The sequence below is a fragment of the Poecilia mexicana genome, unplaced genomic scaffold (assembly GCF_051168715.1).
Source record: "Poecilia mexicana isolate PSO_F unplaced genomic scaffold, ASM5116871v1 scaffold_17, whole genome shotgun sequence".
Lineage (NCBI taxonomy): Eukaryota > Metazoa > Chordata > Actinopteri > Cyprinodontiformes > Poeciliidae > Poecilia > Poecilia mexicana.
The window spans coordinates 961,772-981,445 of record NW_028263386.1 but is presented as its reverse complement, the minus strand read 5'-3'; the positions used below and the strand labels follow the sequence as shown (position 1 = coordinate 981,445).

Sequence of the window (19,674 nt, the reverse complement as noted above, 5' to 3'; positions counted from 1 at the left end):
TTTCACCTCTGCAAAACATGTACATTTTGTGTTAATGCAACATTCACCATGTGTATTTTATGTATTAACAATAACAACAATTCAGTTTTTGCTTGAAGGTTGTATCCAACAGAAATATAGTTTTAGGCTGAAATGTTGTAGTGATGAAGACTTTGGCTATAGCCCTCAACATTCTTAAAGGATGCTCGTCTGTGCATATGGGCTTTCTCATGCAAACACTGTAACAGCTGCATTAAAGGCTGAAAAAACTGATATCATCTTGTAAAATGTGTATTCCTCTAACTCAGTGGTTTCCAACCCTGGTCCTCAGCCGCCCCCCTCCTACATGTTTTAGATGTGTTTCTGTCCCAGCACACCTGATTTAAATCAGTGCATAACCTCCTGCATCAAGTGCTACTGAATCCTATTAATTATCCTGTTATTAAAGTCAGGCTTGTAGCAGCAAGAAGATCCCTAAGACATGCAAGATGGGGGGTTGAGGACCAGGGTTGGCAGCCACTGCTCTTACTGACGTCCCCCCCGCCCCCACTGACTCCACCCCTGGCCCTACAGGATGGGATTCAGAATTGTTTTCTGCACCTCTGGTTCTTTTTAAGTTCAAAACAAACTGGACTATAGATAAGAACATCTTAAAGCTGGTAAATAGAAAAAAATGAGTATGCGTATATGTGTCCGCATTTTCACGGCATAGTATGTACATATGTTAAAGGTTGGTTCTTGGTTTTTTTTTTTTTGCAGGTCTCAACTACATTTATGATCACTTGGACACCAACATTGATGATAACTGCAGAAGATGACTGGTTTGGATTCACTTGGTTCAGAAAATCCCAAACAGGAGAGTGAGAGTGGCACATTTCTGCTGCACTGTTTGGTTCTTTGTGGTTTTTCTCTTTCATCAGTGTTTACCTCTCATTTTGTTGTTCAGCTACGTTGTGCTAATTATTCACCTGCCCTCAGAAAGTCAGCTTGATCCCTTCCACGTCTGATTGCAATCACATGACTTTTCTCACATTTGTTCAGAAAGTCCATGGAGACAAATGGACTGATTTTGATGAGGAATACCTGGGTACTCATATTGGTGTTCTTTTTCTTGCTGGGTTGTACAGATCCAGTAATGAGGACATAGAAAACCTCTGGGATGCATAAGCTGGCATAACTATTTTGAGGCAACAATGTTGTTTTAGACGTTTAAGTACCCACAGATTTGACACCTTGAATAAAATCTGACAAGCGTTTTCCCATCCAGGATGTTTGGGAGATAGTGGTGCAACTTTTTCCAGTGATCTTCAACCAAAGGTCACCCAGGGTACTAAAAATATAAAGTTGTTGCTTTTTTCTTGAAGAAAATACATAGGGGTCAATTCTGACCCCCAGGTGGTCCTCTAGTTAATATTTTAAAAATCAACAGACACAATAGATTTATTCAAGAGATGTATTTTAATAGTCTGCAATAAAAGTCAGATGACATAAATACTAAACATGTATTTAAGCCATTTTCTTAAGGACCATTTTACTTTTTTTAAAATTGAAAATGTGGTGAAAGTTGAAAAACAGTCACTGGACACCATACTAGTAACATAACCAAGAGATGCAAAGAAATTAGGCAATAAGAAAAAATATTACTAGTAAAATTTTTTGTTGTATATATGTGATTTTAATATAGCACAGCCTATCCAAGAATAATATAATTGTTTCAGAATGCACTCAATAAAAAAGTTTTTACACAGTAAAAGTAAAAAAAAAATCCAGAGTGTAGAGAAGTACATTTTTAGTAGTAAGAGAGAAGCAGTCATTTATGTTCATTCTTCATGGAGTTTCATCAGATCAACGACTAGCCTGACTAACAGGACAGATGATCAGAGGAGCAGAGTTTTTACCCCCATTATTAAGATAAGGACTGAAGAATGGGTAGAGTTTCTCCTTGAAGCAGCAGCCAGTAAAGGAGTAGATCAGAGCTGCAGCATCTACATCATAGAAAGAGACCAGACCCTGATCATAATCCACAAACACCCCGACCTTCTGAGGACCAGGATGGAGATTGAAAAGGGTCGAAGTCTTTTCCCCTGTTGAATAACGATTTTCATTTCTCAACACTAAGGTCCAGAAACCATTCTTAGTACTCAATGCAAGTATTTCCTTCCTGTCTACAGACTCTCTAACCACTCCTAAATCCCATTCAGTCTTTCCTTTAACCTGAACCTCAAAGTAAAATCTGCCTGAAGAGAAACTCTGCTCTGCTAAAACAAAAACACACTTAGAAAATCTCTCTGGATTGTCTGGAAGTTTCTTCCAATCATCTCCATGTTTCACCTGTTTTCTATCATCAGACAGGATGAGTTTAGGATGAGCCGTATCAGGATCCAGAGTCACATCCACTGCAAACTGCTGGACCCTTCTCATGTCCAGCATCTTCTTCATCTTCTCCTCCAGCTGAGCCACAGCTCTCTCCACAGTCCCCTCATATGATGGTGGATGAACTCTGTCCTCTACCCAGTTCTTGTTTGGTGGATCATCTCTCAGAGAGAGGGAGGAGAAACTTTGGTGGAAATTCACCTCAGAGCTCCTCTTCTTCAGCTCAGAGATCTCCTGCTCCAGATCTCTGATGAATTCTTCAGCTTCTCTCTCTGTAGTTTCCTGTTTGTCTTCTATCTCCTTGAGGAGCTCCTTCAGGCCTCTCTCAGCAGACTCCATCAGGGCCGAGAAGACCTGAACACCTTCTGCTTTCTCTCTTTCTGCAGCATCTCTACTGATCTTCACCGACTCTCTGATCTCCTGGATCTTCAGTCGTCTCTCCTGGATCATCTCCTGAACTTCAGCCTCCGTCTTCCTCATCCAATCGTTTATCATTATCTGTAATACGTCATTCCTTTGAATTTTTTCTAAAATCTTGCTGGTCACTTCCATGCATCGTTCAAGTGTATAAGTATGCATCATCACGTCCACAATATTGAGGCTTTTTGTCTTTTTAAGGTATCCCTTCTTGATTGGTGGAAGCCCAGGAATGGTGTCAGGCTGCAGCAGGAACCACTCAAATCTTTTTAACTCATCCTCACTTAATTCATCCAAAGCTTTCAAGACATCTTCTGCCTTCATTTTAGCTCCTAATAAAGGCAGAAAACACAGTAAAACATAAACTGATTGATACAACAAAATAATGCTGGCCAAGTATTTATTGATGCAACAATTAAATGTATTAGCTCTCTGTTTTTATTTCATTTTGAGATTTTTAGTGTTTTTCGTGCACCATTAGAGCATTTCCCCATCATTTAAAAAAAACAACTCAATTATTATGTCCAAAACAAAGAATCAAATCTCCCAATTTTCACATTTTGAAAAGGAAAATATCACTTTTAAAATGGCAGAGTTGAACTAAACACCAAAATTCTCTCTCATAAAGAAAACTGCAAACAATAAATGATTGAGGACATTTCCAGACAAACATTTTTAATTTTGTCTGTCTGTCTGTCAGGAACTCTGCTAAGGTATATAACCGTCAGTGGTTTTGTTTTTAGCTCTCATGTTTCTATGGTTCCTTGCTTGTATTGTGTCACCAAAGGTGTGCAAAGTTTGTCTTCATTGTCAACATAACAACACAACCTTCAACAAATTCTCACTTCTCTTCAGTTGAGTTATTAAAATGTTTAAGAATTAGCTGTGTGACTGGCTCCCAATTGCTTGCTTCATGTTTTTGATATAAATCCTTACTGTCATTGATCATCACATGTATCCTTGCACCTCCAGTCAGCCTTGTGCTAACAAAACATACAGAAAAGCTTTCTTCAGATTTATAAAACTCACTGGCACTGAGGTTGCACTAAGCTAAGGGTTTTGTGCTTTTTTGAAGGACATCTGTGTTTCAGTGAGATGTTTTTCTTTTTTAATGTTTCTTTTCCAGTGCTGCTCTAGACAGATTGAGAAATTAATCTAAATTTGGTCCCCTTTGAAGCAAGATTCTGTTGAAACATATCATCTGTCGCTCATGGTAAAATTTGGTTTGGTACTAAACTTGTTTGACTCCCCAGATCCATGATTTTATTTGTGAGGACCTCTGAAGAAGTTTTTCATTACCTGTCTGTTTCTCAGGTGTTGCTGAAGTGTCTTTATCCATGTTCCCTGGAGGAAGGTGTAGAAGTGCCACAAATGTTTGGATCTTTGAAGGTAAAGAGAAAAAAATTAATGTTACTGTAATATAAATCAAAAATCTAAAGAAATATATGAAATCAATCTCATCTTGTTTATAGTACAGGGACCTTGAAAAGGAGAATTAATGTAATAATCATAACTTTGATTTTAAGAGACAAGGTGTTGAATGCAGATGAGAAATTAGCAAACAGGAGTCTAGTAAGTGTGTTTGGAGCTTCCATGGATGGAGTCTAAGATTAATAATTTTAAGATGCAATGCTCCACTTGTGAATTACTTTTACACACACACTCACACACACATATGTTTGTCTCCCTATCTTTGCCGGGACTTTCCATGGACTTTGATTCATTTTTACAGTCCAACCCTAGCCCCAACACCTAATAAAAACTCAATACATATCCTAGTCTTGGTTGTCAACAGTTTTATTGAGGGATCAGACCTGGACAATGAAACATCAGCAATACAAATTTGTCCTCATTTTTCTTATGTGAACTTAAAACATAAGAAAGACACTACGAAAACAGAAATGACATAAAAACTACACATCCTAGTCTTAAACCTAACCCTTAACCCAAAAACACAATTTCCCCTTGTGGGGGGCCAAATCCTGGTCAGTGTCCCCACAACATAATATGTGTGAGGAAAATGATCCCACAATGCATCAAATACATGATGCTCACACACACATGGTTGTGTTTGTGTGACTTACAATAACCCAAAAACTTACTGTAACCCTAAAACAGCATTTTCCCTCATGGGGACCAAGAATGTCCTCACAAAAAGCAGTGGTCCCCACAATGTAGAGGGACAAAAGGTTCCCATGAGCATATAAAAACCAGGTTCACACACACACACGCACACACATTCACGCGCACACACAGTTGTAACTGAATTCAGAGGGTGTCTACTGCTGGGTTTCAGTTCAAATCTTTTTAAAAAGGATAAACTTATGGAGCCATTTATTGTTTCTCTTTTCATCTTTGTTCCACAGAAAATGTGACTTACTGATTTCTTAATTTTGAAACTACGTTAAGAAACATGATTCCAAACTCTGATGAACTGGAGACCAGATTGAGTCGGTTCCCCACTTCAGTCAGTATTTAGTCTCTAGTCATAAAATAGTTTTAATGTTGAACATTCATCAGGACTTTGGATCGATTCTCAGGTTCTGGACAATAGGAAACAGCTGAACCAGAACCTTCAGCTGCATCCTCTACATTAGTTTTTCAAATGAACTAAACTCATTAAGCTAAATATTTTTATCATCATCAATCACTAGCCGCTTAAAGCAGCTTTCTGTTCTGTATTGTTTTATTAATTTATATTAATTCATAAAGTAAAACTGTTATGATAACCTATAGACAAGCTCATAAAGACATAAATATGAGTTTAGTTAGATTCTGCTGCAGCATCTTTAAATATTCATCATTGTAATTAATAATGTGGTCAAACTGGCTCCAGCTCCCATGATCTCCCAGTCCTCCCAGTGTCTCCTCCACCAGCTCCCTCTGGGACCCTGCAGGTGTTGCATACCTGTTGTTTCCAGGTGTGTGTGGGTCCTCCAGCAGCTCTCTGATGGTTTCTCCACCTCTGACTCTCTGAGGCTGAATGAACACACTGCTGCCTGCTACACAGACTCAGATCCAGGACCCAGCGGGCCGTCAGAGGTCAGACACGAGGCTTTCTACTGCATCATTGACTCACTACTGCCATCTGGTGGCCGTGTTGGGTCTCTGCGCTTCAGGTTATTTTCTCAGGACTTTAAGAATCTCCTTTAATCCTCCAGATGTTCTTGATCACCATATTTCCTCCAGGTTTTCTGAAGGTCAGTTTTCATTTGGTCAGATTTTAAACTCCTTTTTTTTTTTTTTACCTGCGGAAGCCATTTCCACCATTTATTACTACTGTTTAGTTTTAGTTTTATTGATTTGACTTTTCATTTCTGGTTAGTTTAAATACATTGTGGGAAAACAGAAAATATCAGTGAGTGATTGAAAATTTAAAGATTTTAATTCAGTTTGAGAAAAAAATATTACATAGTGCCAAAAAGGCAGGATGTGGAACCACAATCAATCAATCAATCAATCAATCAATCAATCAAATTTTATTTGTATAGCTCATTTCAGCAGCAAGGCATTTCAAGTTGCTTTACATAATTAAAGAAAACATAAAAACAGCATGTGACATTGAATAAACAGTCAGAAAGAGAAAGAGATTTTGAAAAGAAAAAGATTAAAAAAGATAAAAACATACTTTTGTTACGGTTAAGCGCCTGGCGTTGCCGGACTCCGCCGTCCGTTTAACACGGGTATTATCCAGGTCCCGTCGCCTGACAGGACAAGGTCTCCAACCTTGCAGCACCAGGCTCCGTAGAAAGAGGAATAAAAGAAATTAATAAATAGATAAAAATTCAGATAAAAACATTAAAAACATTGAAGACATCAAACCCCACACTCTAACCCTAATTTAGCCATAAGCAACTCTAAACAGGTTTTAAGTTGAGACTTAAAGGCTCTCAGTGTTTCAGCTGTTTTACAGTTTTCTGGAAGTTTGTTCCAAATCTGTGGTGCATAGAAACTGAATGCTGCTTCTCCTCATTTGGTTCTGGTTCTGGGGATGCAGAGCAGAACCAGAACCAGAAGATCTGAGGGGTCTAGACGGTTGGTACAGCAATAACAGATCTTTAATGTATTGTGGTGCTAAACCGTTCAGTGATTTATAAACTAACAGTATTTTAAAGTCTATCCTCTGAGCTACAGGGAGCCAGTGTAGGGACTTTAAAACTGGTGTTATGTTTCCATCTTCCTGGTTTTAGTGAGAACAGCAGCAGCAGCTTCTGGATCAGCTGCAGCTGGAGGATTGATTTATTAGTCAGACCTGTGAAGACGCTGTTGCAGGAATCAATGCGGCTGAAGATAAACGCCTGGATGAGTTTCTCTAGATCTCGCTGAGACATCAGTCCTCTGATCCTGGAGATGTTCTTCAGGTGATAGAAGGCCGACTTTGTGACTGTCTTAATGTGGCTCTGAAGGTTCAGGTCAGAGGTCATCACTACTCCCAGGTTTCGGGCTGATCGCTGGTTTTCAGTTGTAATAACTGAAGCTGAGCATTGATTCTAGTTCGCTCCTCTTTAGGTCCAAAGATAATAACTTCAGTTTGTTTCTGTTCAGCTGGAGAAAGTTTTGGCACATCCACACATTTATCTGTTCTAAGCATCTGTTCAGTGATTGGATGGGGTCAAAGGTCACCTGGTGACATCATGATGTAGAGCTGTGTATCATCCGCGTAGTTATGGTAGCTAATCTTATTTCCTGCTATAACCTGAGCCAGCGGGAGCATATAGATATTGAAAAGAAGGGGTCCTAGGATCGAACCTTGGGGTACCCCACATGTGACCTTTGACCTCTCTGATGAGAAGTTTCTGTTTGAAACAAAGAAATCCCTGTTCTTTATGTAAGATTCAAACCAGGTGGGCACTGGACCGGAGAGTCCGACCCAACTCTCCAGTCGATTCAGTAAAATATCGTGGTCAACACTGAGGTCCAACAGAACCAGCACTGTGGTTCTCCCACAGTCTGTATTTATATGGATGTCATTGAACACTTTGACTAGGCCAGGTGAGCACGAAAACCAGACTGGAAGGAGTCAAAGCGATTCATTATTGTTAGGAAGTTATTTAATTGTTTAAAAACTGCTTTAAACAATATATAGTTATATATATAATATAACTATATAATATTTATAATGATAGACTAAACACAGCAGTCTGATGTTTTTCACTTTTAACAGTCGTTAAGTTTCCAACATGTTTCAGTGATGATGAGGAGGATGAGCCTTCCTCCTCCTGTCATGGCGGCTGCTGCTGGGATTTAAAGCGACAGGCTCTCCTTCCCGCTCTGCCTCCCGCAGCGCAGCGCCTGTCTCTTTAAGGCCTGACGTCGCTTCCTTCAGCGCCCTGCCGCAGACTCGCCATCAGCCTCGCCTCTCTCTGACAAACAGAACCTGACTGGACCGGGACCGGGCCGGATCGGATCGGACCGGAACGCCATGACGGAAACCAGCAAGACGCACGTGATCCTGCTGTCCTGCGGCAGCTTCAACCCGATCACCAAGGGACACATCCACATGTTCGGTGAGCATCTGGGGAGGCCCGGTGGGGGACGGGGTCCGGGCCCAGGCCGGACCCCGTCTGGTACCGGTCCGACACAGCTGGGCCCGGTCCAGCCCTGAAAATAACGGGGAATCTGCGCTGGTTCGGCTGGTGCTGTCCAGCACCGTGGTGCTGAAATGACGTCACCCAACCCAGAACCAGCTGCTGGTACATTCAGCGGTACCGGTTCCGACAGGAAAACAAGTACGGGTCAGATCTGCTGCGCAGAAAGGAGCGCTGCGGGTTCTGCGGGTCCAAACGCGTTACACAACAAACAACCGAACCGGAAGTTCGGGAGAACACCCTGAGGATGAACAAACAGGCCCAACAGAACCAGAACCGATTCTTGGTGTTTGGGTCGAAATGAAAACGTTTAATATAAATATCATCTCAAATTAAAAAAATATCAGAATTAATTTATTGATTATCAGCTGGAAAATATTGATCTGAAGTTATCTGGAGGATTTTACATAAATAATTACACATTTATGCAAATTAGCGTCTTTATTATTATTCATGGGACGTTTTAAACTCAGAAACATTAAAACTATCAGATTAATACAGAAATTTAAAGATGATTTGAATATTTTCAGCTTTTCGTCGCCGTCAGTCTGAAACTGAAAACATTATGAGGCAGAAACGACCTCAGATGATCAATACACACAGATCCATCCATCATCCATCCATCTGATCATCCATCCATCCATTCATCCATCCATCCATCCATCCATCCATCCATCATCCATCCATCATCCATCCATCCATTCATCATCCATCCATCATCCATCCATCCATCATCCATCCATCATCCATCCATCCATTCATCCATCCATCATCCATCCATCTAACCATCCATCCATCTAACCATCCATCCATCCATCCATCCATCCATCCATCATCCATCCATCATCCATCCATCCATTCATCATCCATCCATCCATCATCCATCCATCATCCATCCATCATCCATCCATCCATTCATCCATCCATCATCCATCCATTCATCCATCCATCATCCATCCATCTAACCATCCATCCATCTAACCATTCATCATCCATCCATCATCCATCCATCCATTCATCCATCCATCATCCATCCATCTAACCATCCATCCATCCATCCATCCATCCATCCATCCATCTAACCACCCATCCATCCATCATCCATCCATCATCCATCCATCCATTCATCATCCATCCATCCATCATCCATCCATCATCCATCCATCATCCATCCATCCATCCATCTGATCATCCATCCATCCATCCATCATCCATCCATCTGATCATCCATCCATCCATCCATCCATCCATCCATCCATCCATTTTCTAGCCTGGTCCCTTAGTGGGTCAGGAGCTGCTGCTGCCTCTCCAGTGAACGTTTCAGGAGAGAGGCGGGGTCACCAGGACAGGTCACCAGGACAGGTCACCAGGACAGGTCACCTGTCTGTTGCAGGGCAACACAGAGACACACACACCTGGGGACAATTTAGAGAAACCAATTAACCTGACAGTCATGTTTTTGGACTGTGGGAGGAACCCAGAGTAATACACACAGATATGAGTTTATATATCATTTTACACATATTTTCCAACTCTAAGCTCATAAAGTTGCATCCTGGTTGGATTTGATCAGACCAGGTGTTTACAGTGAAAGGGGGCGTGGCCTGAAGCTCCTCCTCCATCCAGGTGTGTCTAATTATCAGGCAGCTTCAGTTTCTGATTGGGTCAAAACAGAGATATACTGTTAGAAACTGCAACTGGAGGAGCAGAACTGGTGGACTGGGATTTCAGGTCCAGAACCAGTAAAAGATTCAAATGAGATGAAATGAATCCAACAGGAAGCTGTTCTCCTTGACCTCTGACCTTCTGGGTTCTTCTCCAACTAAACACCTTTTAAAACACCAGAAATGGGAAGAAGCAGGAAACAGAAGTTTAATATAAAAACATGAATGATTCAGAAACAGGAAGTCACCAGAAAAACAAAAGATTTAAATCGGATTCACACCAAATCTGACAGATTCTTCATGTTTGTTCAGTTAAAACCGGATTAATTCTGGATGTTTCAGTAAAATAACCTGATAACATTTATTACTGTTATAAAATCAGATCTGTCTTTAATGAGATCCTGATCTTAATGAAACAACCTGAATAAATAAAGACAAATAAAAATGAGGTTTAAACCTGAAGCTTCAGCTGTGATGAATCCAGGATTTAAATAGGACAGATATGAAGAGGCAACATCTGGAGCTGAATCCGGTTCTGATGTCTGCAGATGTTCAACCAGATGTTTAAGCATTGATTAAACATCTGGTTTAGAGAAGTTTAAACGTTGTTTCCTTTAAAAACCTTTTTAACCGTTTCCTCCTGGTAAACATGAATAAATCTTTGTGTTTATTTAAACCTCAGGTTTAGTTCAGCTCCTTGTTTCTGTTTGTTCCTCCAGAAAAAGCCAGAGAGTATCTGCACAAAACGGGACGATTCATCGTGATCGGAGGAATCATCTCACCGGTTCACGACTCCTACGGAAAACCTGTAAGCCAATCACTTTTCCAGATTATAATCTAATCCGTGTTGCTGTAGTTCACAAGGTGCCCTGATGGTGGCAGTGTTTCCTCCAGTGAAGCAGCAGAATAATGGAGCTGCAGCTGAAAGCATAAATAACCGACCAGCAGAAGCTTCCAGAAATCTGAAGTGTTTTAATTAAAATGTTTTTGTTTTTCATAACAATATTAACTGAAACCACAGAAAGTTTTTTTCTGTCCTTTCAGCTTCATCATCAGTTTCTACAACAGCCACAAACCTGCAGCGTTTTGTTCATGATATTTCTATCATGTTTCATAAGAAAAGTTTGATTTTTTAAGTTTAGGAACATTTCAGAGAAACACATGCTGTGTTTTCCCCCGGGGTCAGAGGTCATCTGTTCTAGATGAATCCTCTAGTTTTTCCTCTCCACTGTCTCCACATGCTTGGATTGCTGTAAAGTCAAACTCCAGTCCTCCGCTGTCCTGCAGGTTTTAGATGAGCCACACTGGAATGAAACGGCTTCATCGCCTCCTGGAGTAGTTCAGGTCTCCAGAGCCTTAATGACCTGATTATTCTGTTCAGGTGCAGCAGAGAAACATCTAAAAGCTGCAGAGGCCTGGAGTCTGACTCCCTGCTGGAAAGCCTGGATTATAATCTGTTGGAGTAATAAACTGATTTAACGGCTGTTTAACTTTAGCTTCAAACTTTAATGATCTCATTAGAATCCATTTAAATTACTGGATTGATTTGATTGTAGATGTTTCTGAGTAATTTGAGGTTTTATGTAAAATACAAACTGAGTGATATTAATTTCACCAGGCGGTGAAACTCTCATGTTTACAGATCAAAACTTTGTTTTATTAAATCATCTGCAGCAAACAGGTTTCAGATGTTTGATTCTCTGTGAAGGAGAAAAACATTCAAGGTGAATTACAGTCAGAACCAGGAATGGATCGGTCCGCTCCGACCCGATCTTTATTCAGGACTGTTCCCCCAGCCGGATCAGAACCCGGTTCTGCCGGGTCGTTCTGTTTGTTTCCCTCCATCCTCTCTGATCAGAACCTGGTTCCTCTCTGATCAGAACCAGGTTCTGCCGGGTCGTTCTGTTTGTTTCCCTCCATCCTCTCTGATCAGAACCGGGTTCCCCCAGCTGGATCAGAACCGGGTTCTGCCGGGTCGTTCCTCGGTGTCTGCAGCTGCAGCTCTGCAGGTTTAATGAAATCTTGTCCTACTTTCTTTCTGCCTCCACAGAAACATGAATTATTGATGCAGCAGAAAAAACTTTCTGCTCCTTTTCTTCTCTTTCCGCTGAACGATGAGCAGATTGATCATTAATTATTGATCCATGTCAGTTTTCACCTTATTAACTCCATGTTTGATCAGTTCCGTATCAGAAGATGAAACATCTACAGGAAGCTCCAGGTTTAAAAGATAAAGTAGAGAAATGTTCTGGTCCTGGTTCTGACCAGGTCCAGATTAAAACCGTCTGGTTCTGCTCTGGTTCTGGTTTCATCTCCTCTCAGAGCTGCAGGTTTTCCTCCTGATGGTCGGTTCTGTGTCTCTGCAGGGTTTGGTGTCGAGTCGCCATCGCCTCACCATGTGCCAGCTGGCCGTCCAGACGTCTGACTGGATCAGGTGAAACAATCACGTTATGTTGTTAAAGCCGGTTTGTTTCTGTTCTCACTGAAGAAGAATGTGATGTTGTTCCTCTAACGGGTCTGGGTGGTGCTGCTCCTGCAGGGTGGACCCCTGGGAGTGTTACCAGGACACCTGGCAGACCACCTGCAGCGTGTTGGAGCACCACCGCGACCTCATGAAGGTCAGTCCCTCCCACCACACAAACTGGTTACAGGATGTTTACTGGTCTGTTTCTGGTCACATCGAGAAATTTAAACTTTTCATTTTATAACAAAACCAAACTGGCTGATAAATTTATGTTGACTTTGAGTCAGAATTTCATTTACTGAATGAAGCTAAAGGAGGATTTTTATCTGTTTGTAAAGTGATTAATAATTAGGCCTGATGAATGGATGAGGGGTCAAAGGTCTACAAAACTTTACCCTTAAATAGATTAAAAACTGTAAAGACTAATAGCAAAGAGATGCAACAAAACTACAGGAGACAAAATAAAAGTCAAAAGCAAATCAGAAAAACTGCAGTGACCACAATAAAAACTTACTGTGAGGATTTGGTTTTTCTGTAAGTTTATTTTAGGTTCTGTGTTCAGTTGAGTCTCCGTGTTGTCGGCTAGCCTTGGTTCATCCCAGCTGTGTCTCGTTCCCTGGTTTCCCTCTGTGTATTTAATCCCAGTTGTGACTAGTTCCCTAGTTTCTCTCTGTGTATTTAATCCCAGCTGTGACTAGTTCCCTGGTTTCCCTCTGTGTATTTAATCCCAGTTGTGACTAGTTCCCTGGTTTCCCTCTGTGTATTTAAACCCAGCTGTGTCTCATTCCCTGGTTTCCCTCTGTGTATTTAATCCCAGCTGTGTCTCATTCCCTGGTTTCCCTCTGTGTATTTAATCCCAGTTGTGACTAGTTCCCTAGTTTCTCTCTGTGTATTTAATCCCAGTTGTGACTGGTTCCCTGGTTTCCCTCTGTGTATTTAAACCCAGCTGTGTCTCGTTCCCTGGTTTCCCTCTGTGTATTTAATCCCAGCTGTGACTAGTTCCCTGGTTTCCCTCTATGTATTTAATCTCAGCTGTGTCTCGTGTTCCTTGCCGGTTTTTCGTCTCATGTCTGTTCTGTCGTCTCGTTACATTTGTCAGCTACCAGTTTCTGAGCTCCTAGCCTTCTGCCTGGACTTTGTATTCTGACATTTTTCATTAAAAACATCATCATTCATTCTACAACCATCCATCGTGTCTTCCTCACCACCAGTTACTGCACATTGTGACACTTACAGGTTACAACAAAATCACACAAGTTACCAAAAGAGACCTGAAACATCATCAGAGGAAGAAACAAAACCTGAAGAAAACTGATGGAAAAGAAGTAAAAATAAAAGTATAAGCTTCTAAATACTGGAAATAGAACGTCAACCTGCTAGAAAAATGAATCCTAAAAAATATATAAACAGAAAAAAAAACTGCTGCGCAAAAACACAAAGAAAATGAAAGACAGGAAAAAAAGCTGTGAAGAAACGACAAAGGAAGATAAAATTATAAAAAGAAAGAAAAACATGAAACAGTTTGAGTAAAGAAAGAGAAAAATGATGAAACTCAAAATAAAACCAAACAATAATTGGATAAAATAAGCAGAACAGAAACCAGTGGTTTTTTCTGACCAGGTCCAGATAAAACCAGTGAGACCAGTTTAAACCTGGGACTGGTTTCATCCAACGGTAGATTCCACCTGTCATTGGTTAGAACAGCATCTTACTGAGCTTTATAGACATTTTAAACATGGAGTTTCATCTGATCCATGTCGGATAGATCAGATGAAACTCCATCTGAGTAGAGGCAGGGAGCCCAGTGTGGCCTAGTTCAAACCTGTAAAGCATCTCTGCCCCTCAGAGAGTCACTGGCTGCATCCTGTCCAATGTCAACACGCCCTCCACCACCCCTGTGATTGGTCAGCCACAGAACCAGACTCCGCCCATCTACCAGGACCACAACAACATGAACCACAAACCCACAGCCAGTGAGTCCAACACCAGTGGTCAGCCGGGGTCAGGCTGCAGGAACGGAGCAGCAGGATGTTACAGCTGTTATACTGGACATAGAGGAGCATGGCATAACATCCTAGCATAGCATAGCATCCTATCATAGTGCAAACCAGAATAACATAGCATAGCATCCTAGCATAGTGTAGCATCCTATCATAGTGTAGACCAGAATAGCATAGCATAGCATCCTAGCATAGCATAGCATCCTATCATATTGTAGACCAGAATAACATAGCATAGCATCCTAGCATAGCGTAGCATCCTATCATAGTGCAGACCAGAATAGCATAGCATAGCATCCTAGCATAGCATAGATCAGAGCTACAGCATAGAGTAGAATAAACTACAATAGAAAAGAATAAAATGTCTCTTGTTAATAATTAATTACTTGTTAGAACATTAAACTCTGATAGTTGAGCCTGATGTTGTCAGTGTTGCTGCTGGTTAACTTTATATCATAATAAATTTATCATTATTAGGAAACTGTTGGGCTCTTGGTTCCAGTCAAACTTCTGATGTGAACCTTTTGTTTCTGTCTAGTCAAAGTTTGGGGGAAGATCAGTGAGAGTTTGGGTAAAATCTGCTGCGTCCGACCCAACATGGAGCGCTTCACGTTTGTTGGTGAGAAAATCTGATTTTATTTCATGTTTTGCTGAAGAAAATTATGATTTAATATTTTTCATCCACCAGGGAAACTGAATGAATTTGAGTTTTAAGTTCAACATGATGTGAAAACATGAATGTTGAAGTCAAACCAGGTTGTTAAAGCAGAAACAGATGAACTCGGTCAGAGCCACAGTCCGGCTGCGTCGGGTTTTGTTGCCTATTAGACAAAAATGCATAAAACTGATTATTATCAGAGACTTAGTGCTAAACTGACTTTATTCTGTCTGACTGATAAAATGCAGCGGTTGGTTATCAGTGTGCAGGAGAGTTTCTGGAGTTGAAAGGTCAGAGTGAAATCTGTGTTTGTGCTTCAGATGAAAACGCCAACCTGGGAACGACGGTGAGGTACGAGGAGATCGGTGAGTTTTCTCCAGACCTGACCGGATCCTCTGGTTTCCTTCCTGTCTGAACTCCTTCTGGTCTTGTTGGGATCCAGTAAACATGATGCTTACGGCGCTGAGCGAGTAAACAGCATGTTTACTGAGGACGTGTCTGTCTCTTTCCCTGCCTGTCCGTCCTCTGTAGAGTTGCGCATCTTGCTCCTGTGTGGCAGTGATCTCCTGGAGTCCTTCTGCATCCCTGGCCTCTGGAAGGACAGTGATGTAAGCACAATGTAGCCCCGCCCATATGTATAAGCCCCGCCCACCGACATGTAGCCCCGCCCAACTACATGTAGCCCCTCCCCTCAGTTAGCCGAGACTCAATAGAAACAAAAAACTCTTAGTTTAATCAGACATTCTGGGAATTAGATGAAGATTAAATTTGTTTCCATCCATGTTTTTATGGTTATGATAAAAACTCCAGATGGAAACTCTGGAATGATCCTTTAAATGAACCGTTTGTAGATCTGAACTCAGGACAGATCCAGCATGTTTCTCTAAATATCTGCATTGCTAGAAATAGCACCCCCTGCTGTTTGAAGTGGGTAAATACCTTTAAATCCACTTGTTTGTCTATATCTGTAAACAGGTTTGAATTTCATGATTTTGTCTGTTACTGTTGGTTATTTGGAGTTGAAACCAGGACTAGTTAGCTGGTTTTCTGAATGGACTGACTAACGGCTCCACCCTGAGGTTGAGATGAGTCCGGCCCGGCTGGACCTGGTCCAGGTCTGGACCTGAACCTGGTTCTGGACCCTGAAGGTCGTCTCTCTGCTCTCAGATGGAGGTGATTGTTGGTGATTTTGGCATCGTGGTCGTTCCTCGTGACGGCGTCGACACAGAGAGGATCATGAACCACTCCTCCATCCTCCGCAAGTACAAGGTGGGTTTCTGCAGTACGGTGCAGCAAGAGGGACAAAATACTGACTGGTGAGAACCAGGCTGATGTTGAACCATGGTGTGTTTCCTCTGGTCGCGGTTCTCTGTCCGTTTCTGGACACTTTGTCCTCGTCTCAGAGTTTTGTCTCTTTTCTGCTTGGTCATAAAATCCAGCGAATGTCTGCTGACATCTAAGATCTTCTGTGTTCAGGACAACATTGTCGTGGTGAAGGACGCGACCCACCACCCCATGTCCATCGTCAGCTCCACCAAGAGCAGGTTGGTGACAGAACCGATGGCCGTATTGATCTCCTGACCCGATCACTTTGACTTTCTGTGAAACGCGTTCAGGTTTTCCATCGAATGTTCGTCTCTGAAACGTCGATTTATGGTCCAAAAAAGTCCAAACAAAGTTTCTCCATCACTAATAGACTTGAAATAAAAACTGAACTACACTGCAAAACAGGATTTCCACAGCTGGTTGATATGAAACGTTTAAATCTCTTCAGATAAGTTTAAAGAAAAATTATAAAGACTCAGAGGAGAAGTGAAGGTAACGGTTCATGTTTGTGGTCACAGAACCATTCAGCGGTTCTGTAGGAGGCGTTACCTGGACCAGAGCTGATTCCTGCAGTAGGTTTAGGGTTATGGTTGGTTCTGCCCCCTAACTGCCATATTTGCCCCCCAGATTGGCCCTGCAGCACGGAGACGGACACGTCGTCGACTACCTGAGTCAGCCCGTCATCGACTACATCCTGCAGAGCCAGCTGTACATCAACGCCTCGGGATAGGGATCCGCCTGCATGAGACCCGGACCGTCGATATGGAGGACGAGGTGGGGGGGGTCCTAACGCTACCATCTATATAAACACCCTCCACCCCCGACACCCCGCAGAAAACTGAAACCTGTCTGTCTTCTGTGTCAACATTTACTCTTCTTTGAGCTCCAACAGGAGCTTCAGTTCCTCCGTCTGTGTCATGTGACTTTACCATGGGGGGGCAATGGGGTATGTGGTGGGGAGGTGGGGGGGTTAAGTTATGTTTAAAAGTCAGAGATGCATGGCAGACTTCTGGGCATGCTCAGTGTGACTCCCCGTCTGCATCAGGGTCTCTGGTTTCATGCATCAGGTCTGCAGAAAAACTTCTTTCATAATTTCTGCTGATTGACTGAATTTAGTCTGAAATCTGCAGAAAACCATGAAACATCAAATTAATCTCATGGTGGAGAATCCGTCCAATCCAATCGGAGCCAATTCACAAAATACTTCATTAGGATTTCCTCAAGTCCAAAACCCAGAAACATGCAGGTGAAACCACCAGAACCAGAACCTGTTGGTTCCTCTGAACCCTCCAACATGCTGAAACCAGAGATCAGTCCATCAGAGGTCAGAGGTCACATCAGAGGCTGATTTACTGAGAAGTCAACCCGTAGATATATAAACTCTGTAAGCTATTGCTACATGTTGTTAGCATGGCAGCCATATTGGATCTGAGGGTCGGATGAGGCGTATTTCTGTTAAACTGATTTTTCCAACTTTAAGATAAGAAATCCCATAATCCTAATCCAGACAGAAAACTTCATCATCCACATTAAAACAGCTAATCCAGAAATCTGCTGCCAGATATGAACTGCATGACGGATGAAGTTCATGAACTCTGACCTCCTTTAGGACAGTCCACCCTGTGGCTGCGGTAATCTGATGTGGGCGGAGTCTAATCCGTAATCTCCTCTTCAAACCGACGGAAGCAGCAGAACATTTAGTGAATTTAATGATTTTAAACCGTTTTCAGCTGCAGCAACGCGTCACTTCCTCATCAGGGAATCAACAGTAAATGAATCTGCAGAAACCAGAATAATTATCAAACATGAGCCGTTCCCACTGGCCTGTAAATAAAGAAGGTTCTGATCAGAACATGATGAGGTTCTGGAGGAAGACCCGGAAGTTCCTGCAGAACCTTCAGCCACAGAACTGTGAATGTGTTGACCAGCAGGTGGAGCTGCTGAGCCGGGAGGCTTTATGATGAGGAGGAGGAGACGCAGGGAGTCAGAGGAGAGGATGATGATGATGATGGTTATGATGATGATGATGATGATGATGGTTATGATTATGATGATGATGATGATGATGAAGAAGCTCCTTCTGTACGTTTTCAGGACGTTTTCTCTCGGTTTGCTCCTGTTCTCCGTCTGCATGATTTTTTCTGACCGTTTGGTTTTTGGCATGAATGTTTTTCCCTCCTTAGATTATTATGGTCTGTTGTGATCGTGTTTGGGAAATAAAATAGTTATAATAAATATAGATATAAGGAAATCGTAGCTTCAGATCATCCTCTCCAACATCGCCCATTTTTTATTCACTGCAAATGTACCGATGTGTGTCTGTGTGTGTGTGTGCGTTTGTTTGTAATACCTTGTGGGGACGATGTTCCTGACATATACTACGTTGTGGGGACCAATTGCTCCTTGTGGGGACCGGAGCCTGGTCCCCACGAGGAGAAACCCTGTTTTTGGGTCAGGGGTCAGATTTAGGGCTAAGGTATGAATTGAGTTTTGGTTGGTTAGGGTTAGGAAAAGGGTAAAGGTCAGGTTTAGGCTGTCGAAATGAATGGAAGTCAATGGAAAGTCCCCACAAAGATAGCAACACAAACACACAAACGTGTGTGTGTGTGTCTGTGTGTGCGTGCGTTTCCAGGTGTTCATGTTGGTCCCGGTCCGTTTCGCCTGGTTTCTGTTTGAACTCGATGTGTCGATTTAACGAGTCTTTATGGATCAGGATGTAAATTTAGTCAAAATGTTTCAGGATGTTTGGAAAATGAAACAGAAAATGCACTAAAACATTTTTATCTTCATTTAAGCTTTAATAACTGAGTCTTATTCAACTGTGGTTACATTTACACCCTCTGCTGGCCAAATAAAGTATTTCTTCTAAGTAAAGAGCTTTTATTGGATTTATTTGAAGTTTACATGAAAATATCTGAATGAACTTTATGAATCCAAAAATTAGTTTTATTGTTTAAGTTTCTGCTGTTTTAACCTGTATGTCCTTTAACTAAACTATTTTTACCACAACTCATGTTTAAGGAATAAATTACTAAATAAATAAACTTACTATACTTTAATTCCTTTAAATTAAAACTATAGGAGGTTCCAGATAAAAATGTGATCTTTCTTAGCAAAACATTGTTTTAAAGGAGCAAAAATAAATCAACAGAATTTTTAATTTAGAAAAGTTAAACGTGAAATGAAAATCGTTTCTCACAGAACC

The 19,674-nt window shown here is 41.6% G+C and overlaps 2 protein-coding genes across 4 annotated transcripts; one reads left to right on the top strand and one right to left on the bottom strand.

Moving 5' to 3' along the window:
- Nucleotides 1–714: 714 nt before the first annotated feature.
- LOC106921417 (E3 ubiquitin-protein ligase TRIM68-like) lies at nucleotides 715–5,756 on the bottom strand. Its single transcript, XM_014993123.2, has 3 exons — nucleotides 5,678–5,756; nucleotides 4,069–4,150; nucleotides 715–3,101 (listed from the first exon to the last, which is right to left on the bottom strand). The coding sequence occupies exons 2-3, from the start codon at nucleotides 4,106–4,108 to the stop codon at nucleotides 1,825–1,827; spliced, it is 1,317 nt and encodes a 438-aa protein (XP_014848609.2). The 5' UTR covers nucleotides 4,109–4,150; nucleotides 5,678–5,756; the 3' UTR covers nucleotides 715–1,824.
- Nucleotides 3,089–19,343, top strand: nmnat2 (nicotinamide nucleotide adenylyltransferase 2). Of its 3 annotated transcripts, none has more exons than XM_088014901.1 (14): nucleotides 3,089–3,982; nucleotides 4,084–4,158; nucleotides 5,748–5,811; nucleotides 8,144–8,276; nucleotides 10,741–10,829; nucleotides 12,388–12,455; nucleotides 12,561–12,639; nucleotides 14,332–14,458; nucleotides 15,024–15,104; nucleotides 15,464–15,508; nucleotides 15,675–15,751; nucleotides 16,311–16,412; nucleotides 16,620–16,687; nucleotides 17,097–19,343. In XM_088014901.1, exons 4-14 carry the CDS (start codon nucleotides 8,192–8,194, stop codon nucleotides 17,197–17,199), a joined length of 924 nt encoding a protein of 307 aa, XP_087871027.1. In that variant the 5' UTR covers nucleotides 3,089–3,982; nucleotides 4,084–4,158; nucleotides 5,748–5,811; nucleotides 8,144–8,191; the 3' UTR covers nucleotides 17,200–19,343. The 3 variants fall into 3 exon arrangements, with proteins under 3 accessions (XP_087871027.1, XP_087871026.1, XP_087871025.1); XM_088014900.1 differs by having other exon boundaries at nucleotides 5,748–5,888; XM_088014899.1 differs by lacking the exon at nucleotides 5,748–5,811.
- The last annotated feature ends 331 nt before the right edge of the window (nucleotides 19,344–19,674 follow it).

Coding starts and splice junctions, on each gene's coding strand:
- nmnat2 (XM_088014899.1), top strand. Junction 12,640..14,331: donor ACCACCGCGACCTCATGAAG/GTCAGTCCCTCC, acceptor TCTGCCCCTCAG/AGAGTCACTGGCTGCATCCT. Junction 14,459..15,023: donor GAACCACAAACCCACAGCCA/GTGAGTCCAACA, acceptor GTTTCTGTCTAG/TCAAAGTTTGGGGGAAGATC.
- LOC106921417 (XM_014993123.2), bottom strand. CDS start 4,108: ATGGATAAAGACACTTCAGCAACACCTGAGAAACAGACAG. Junction 3,102..4,068: donor AACACCTGAGAAACAGACAG/GTAATGAAAAAC, acceptor TGCCTTTATTAG/GAGCTAAAATGAAGGCAGAA.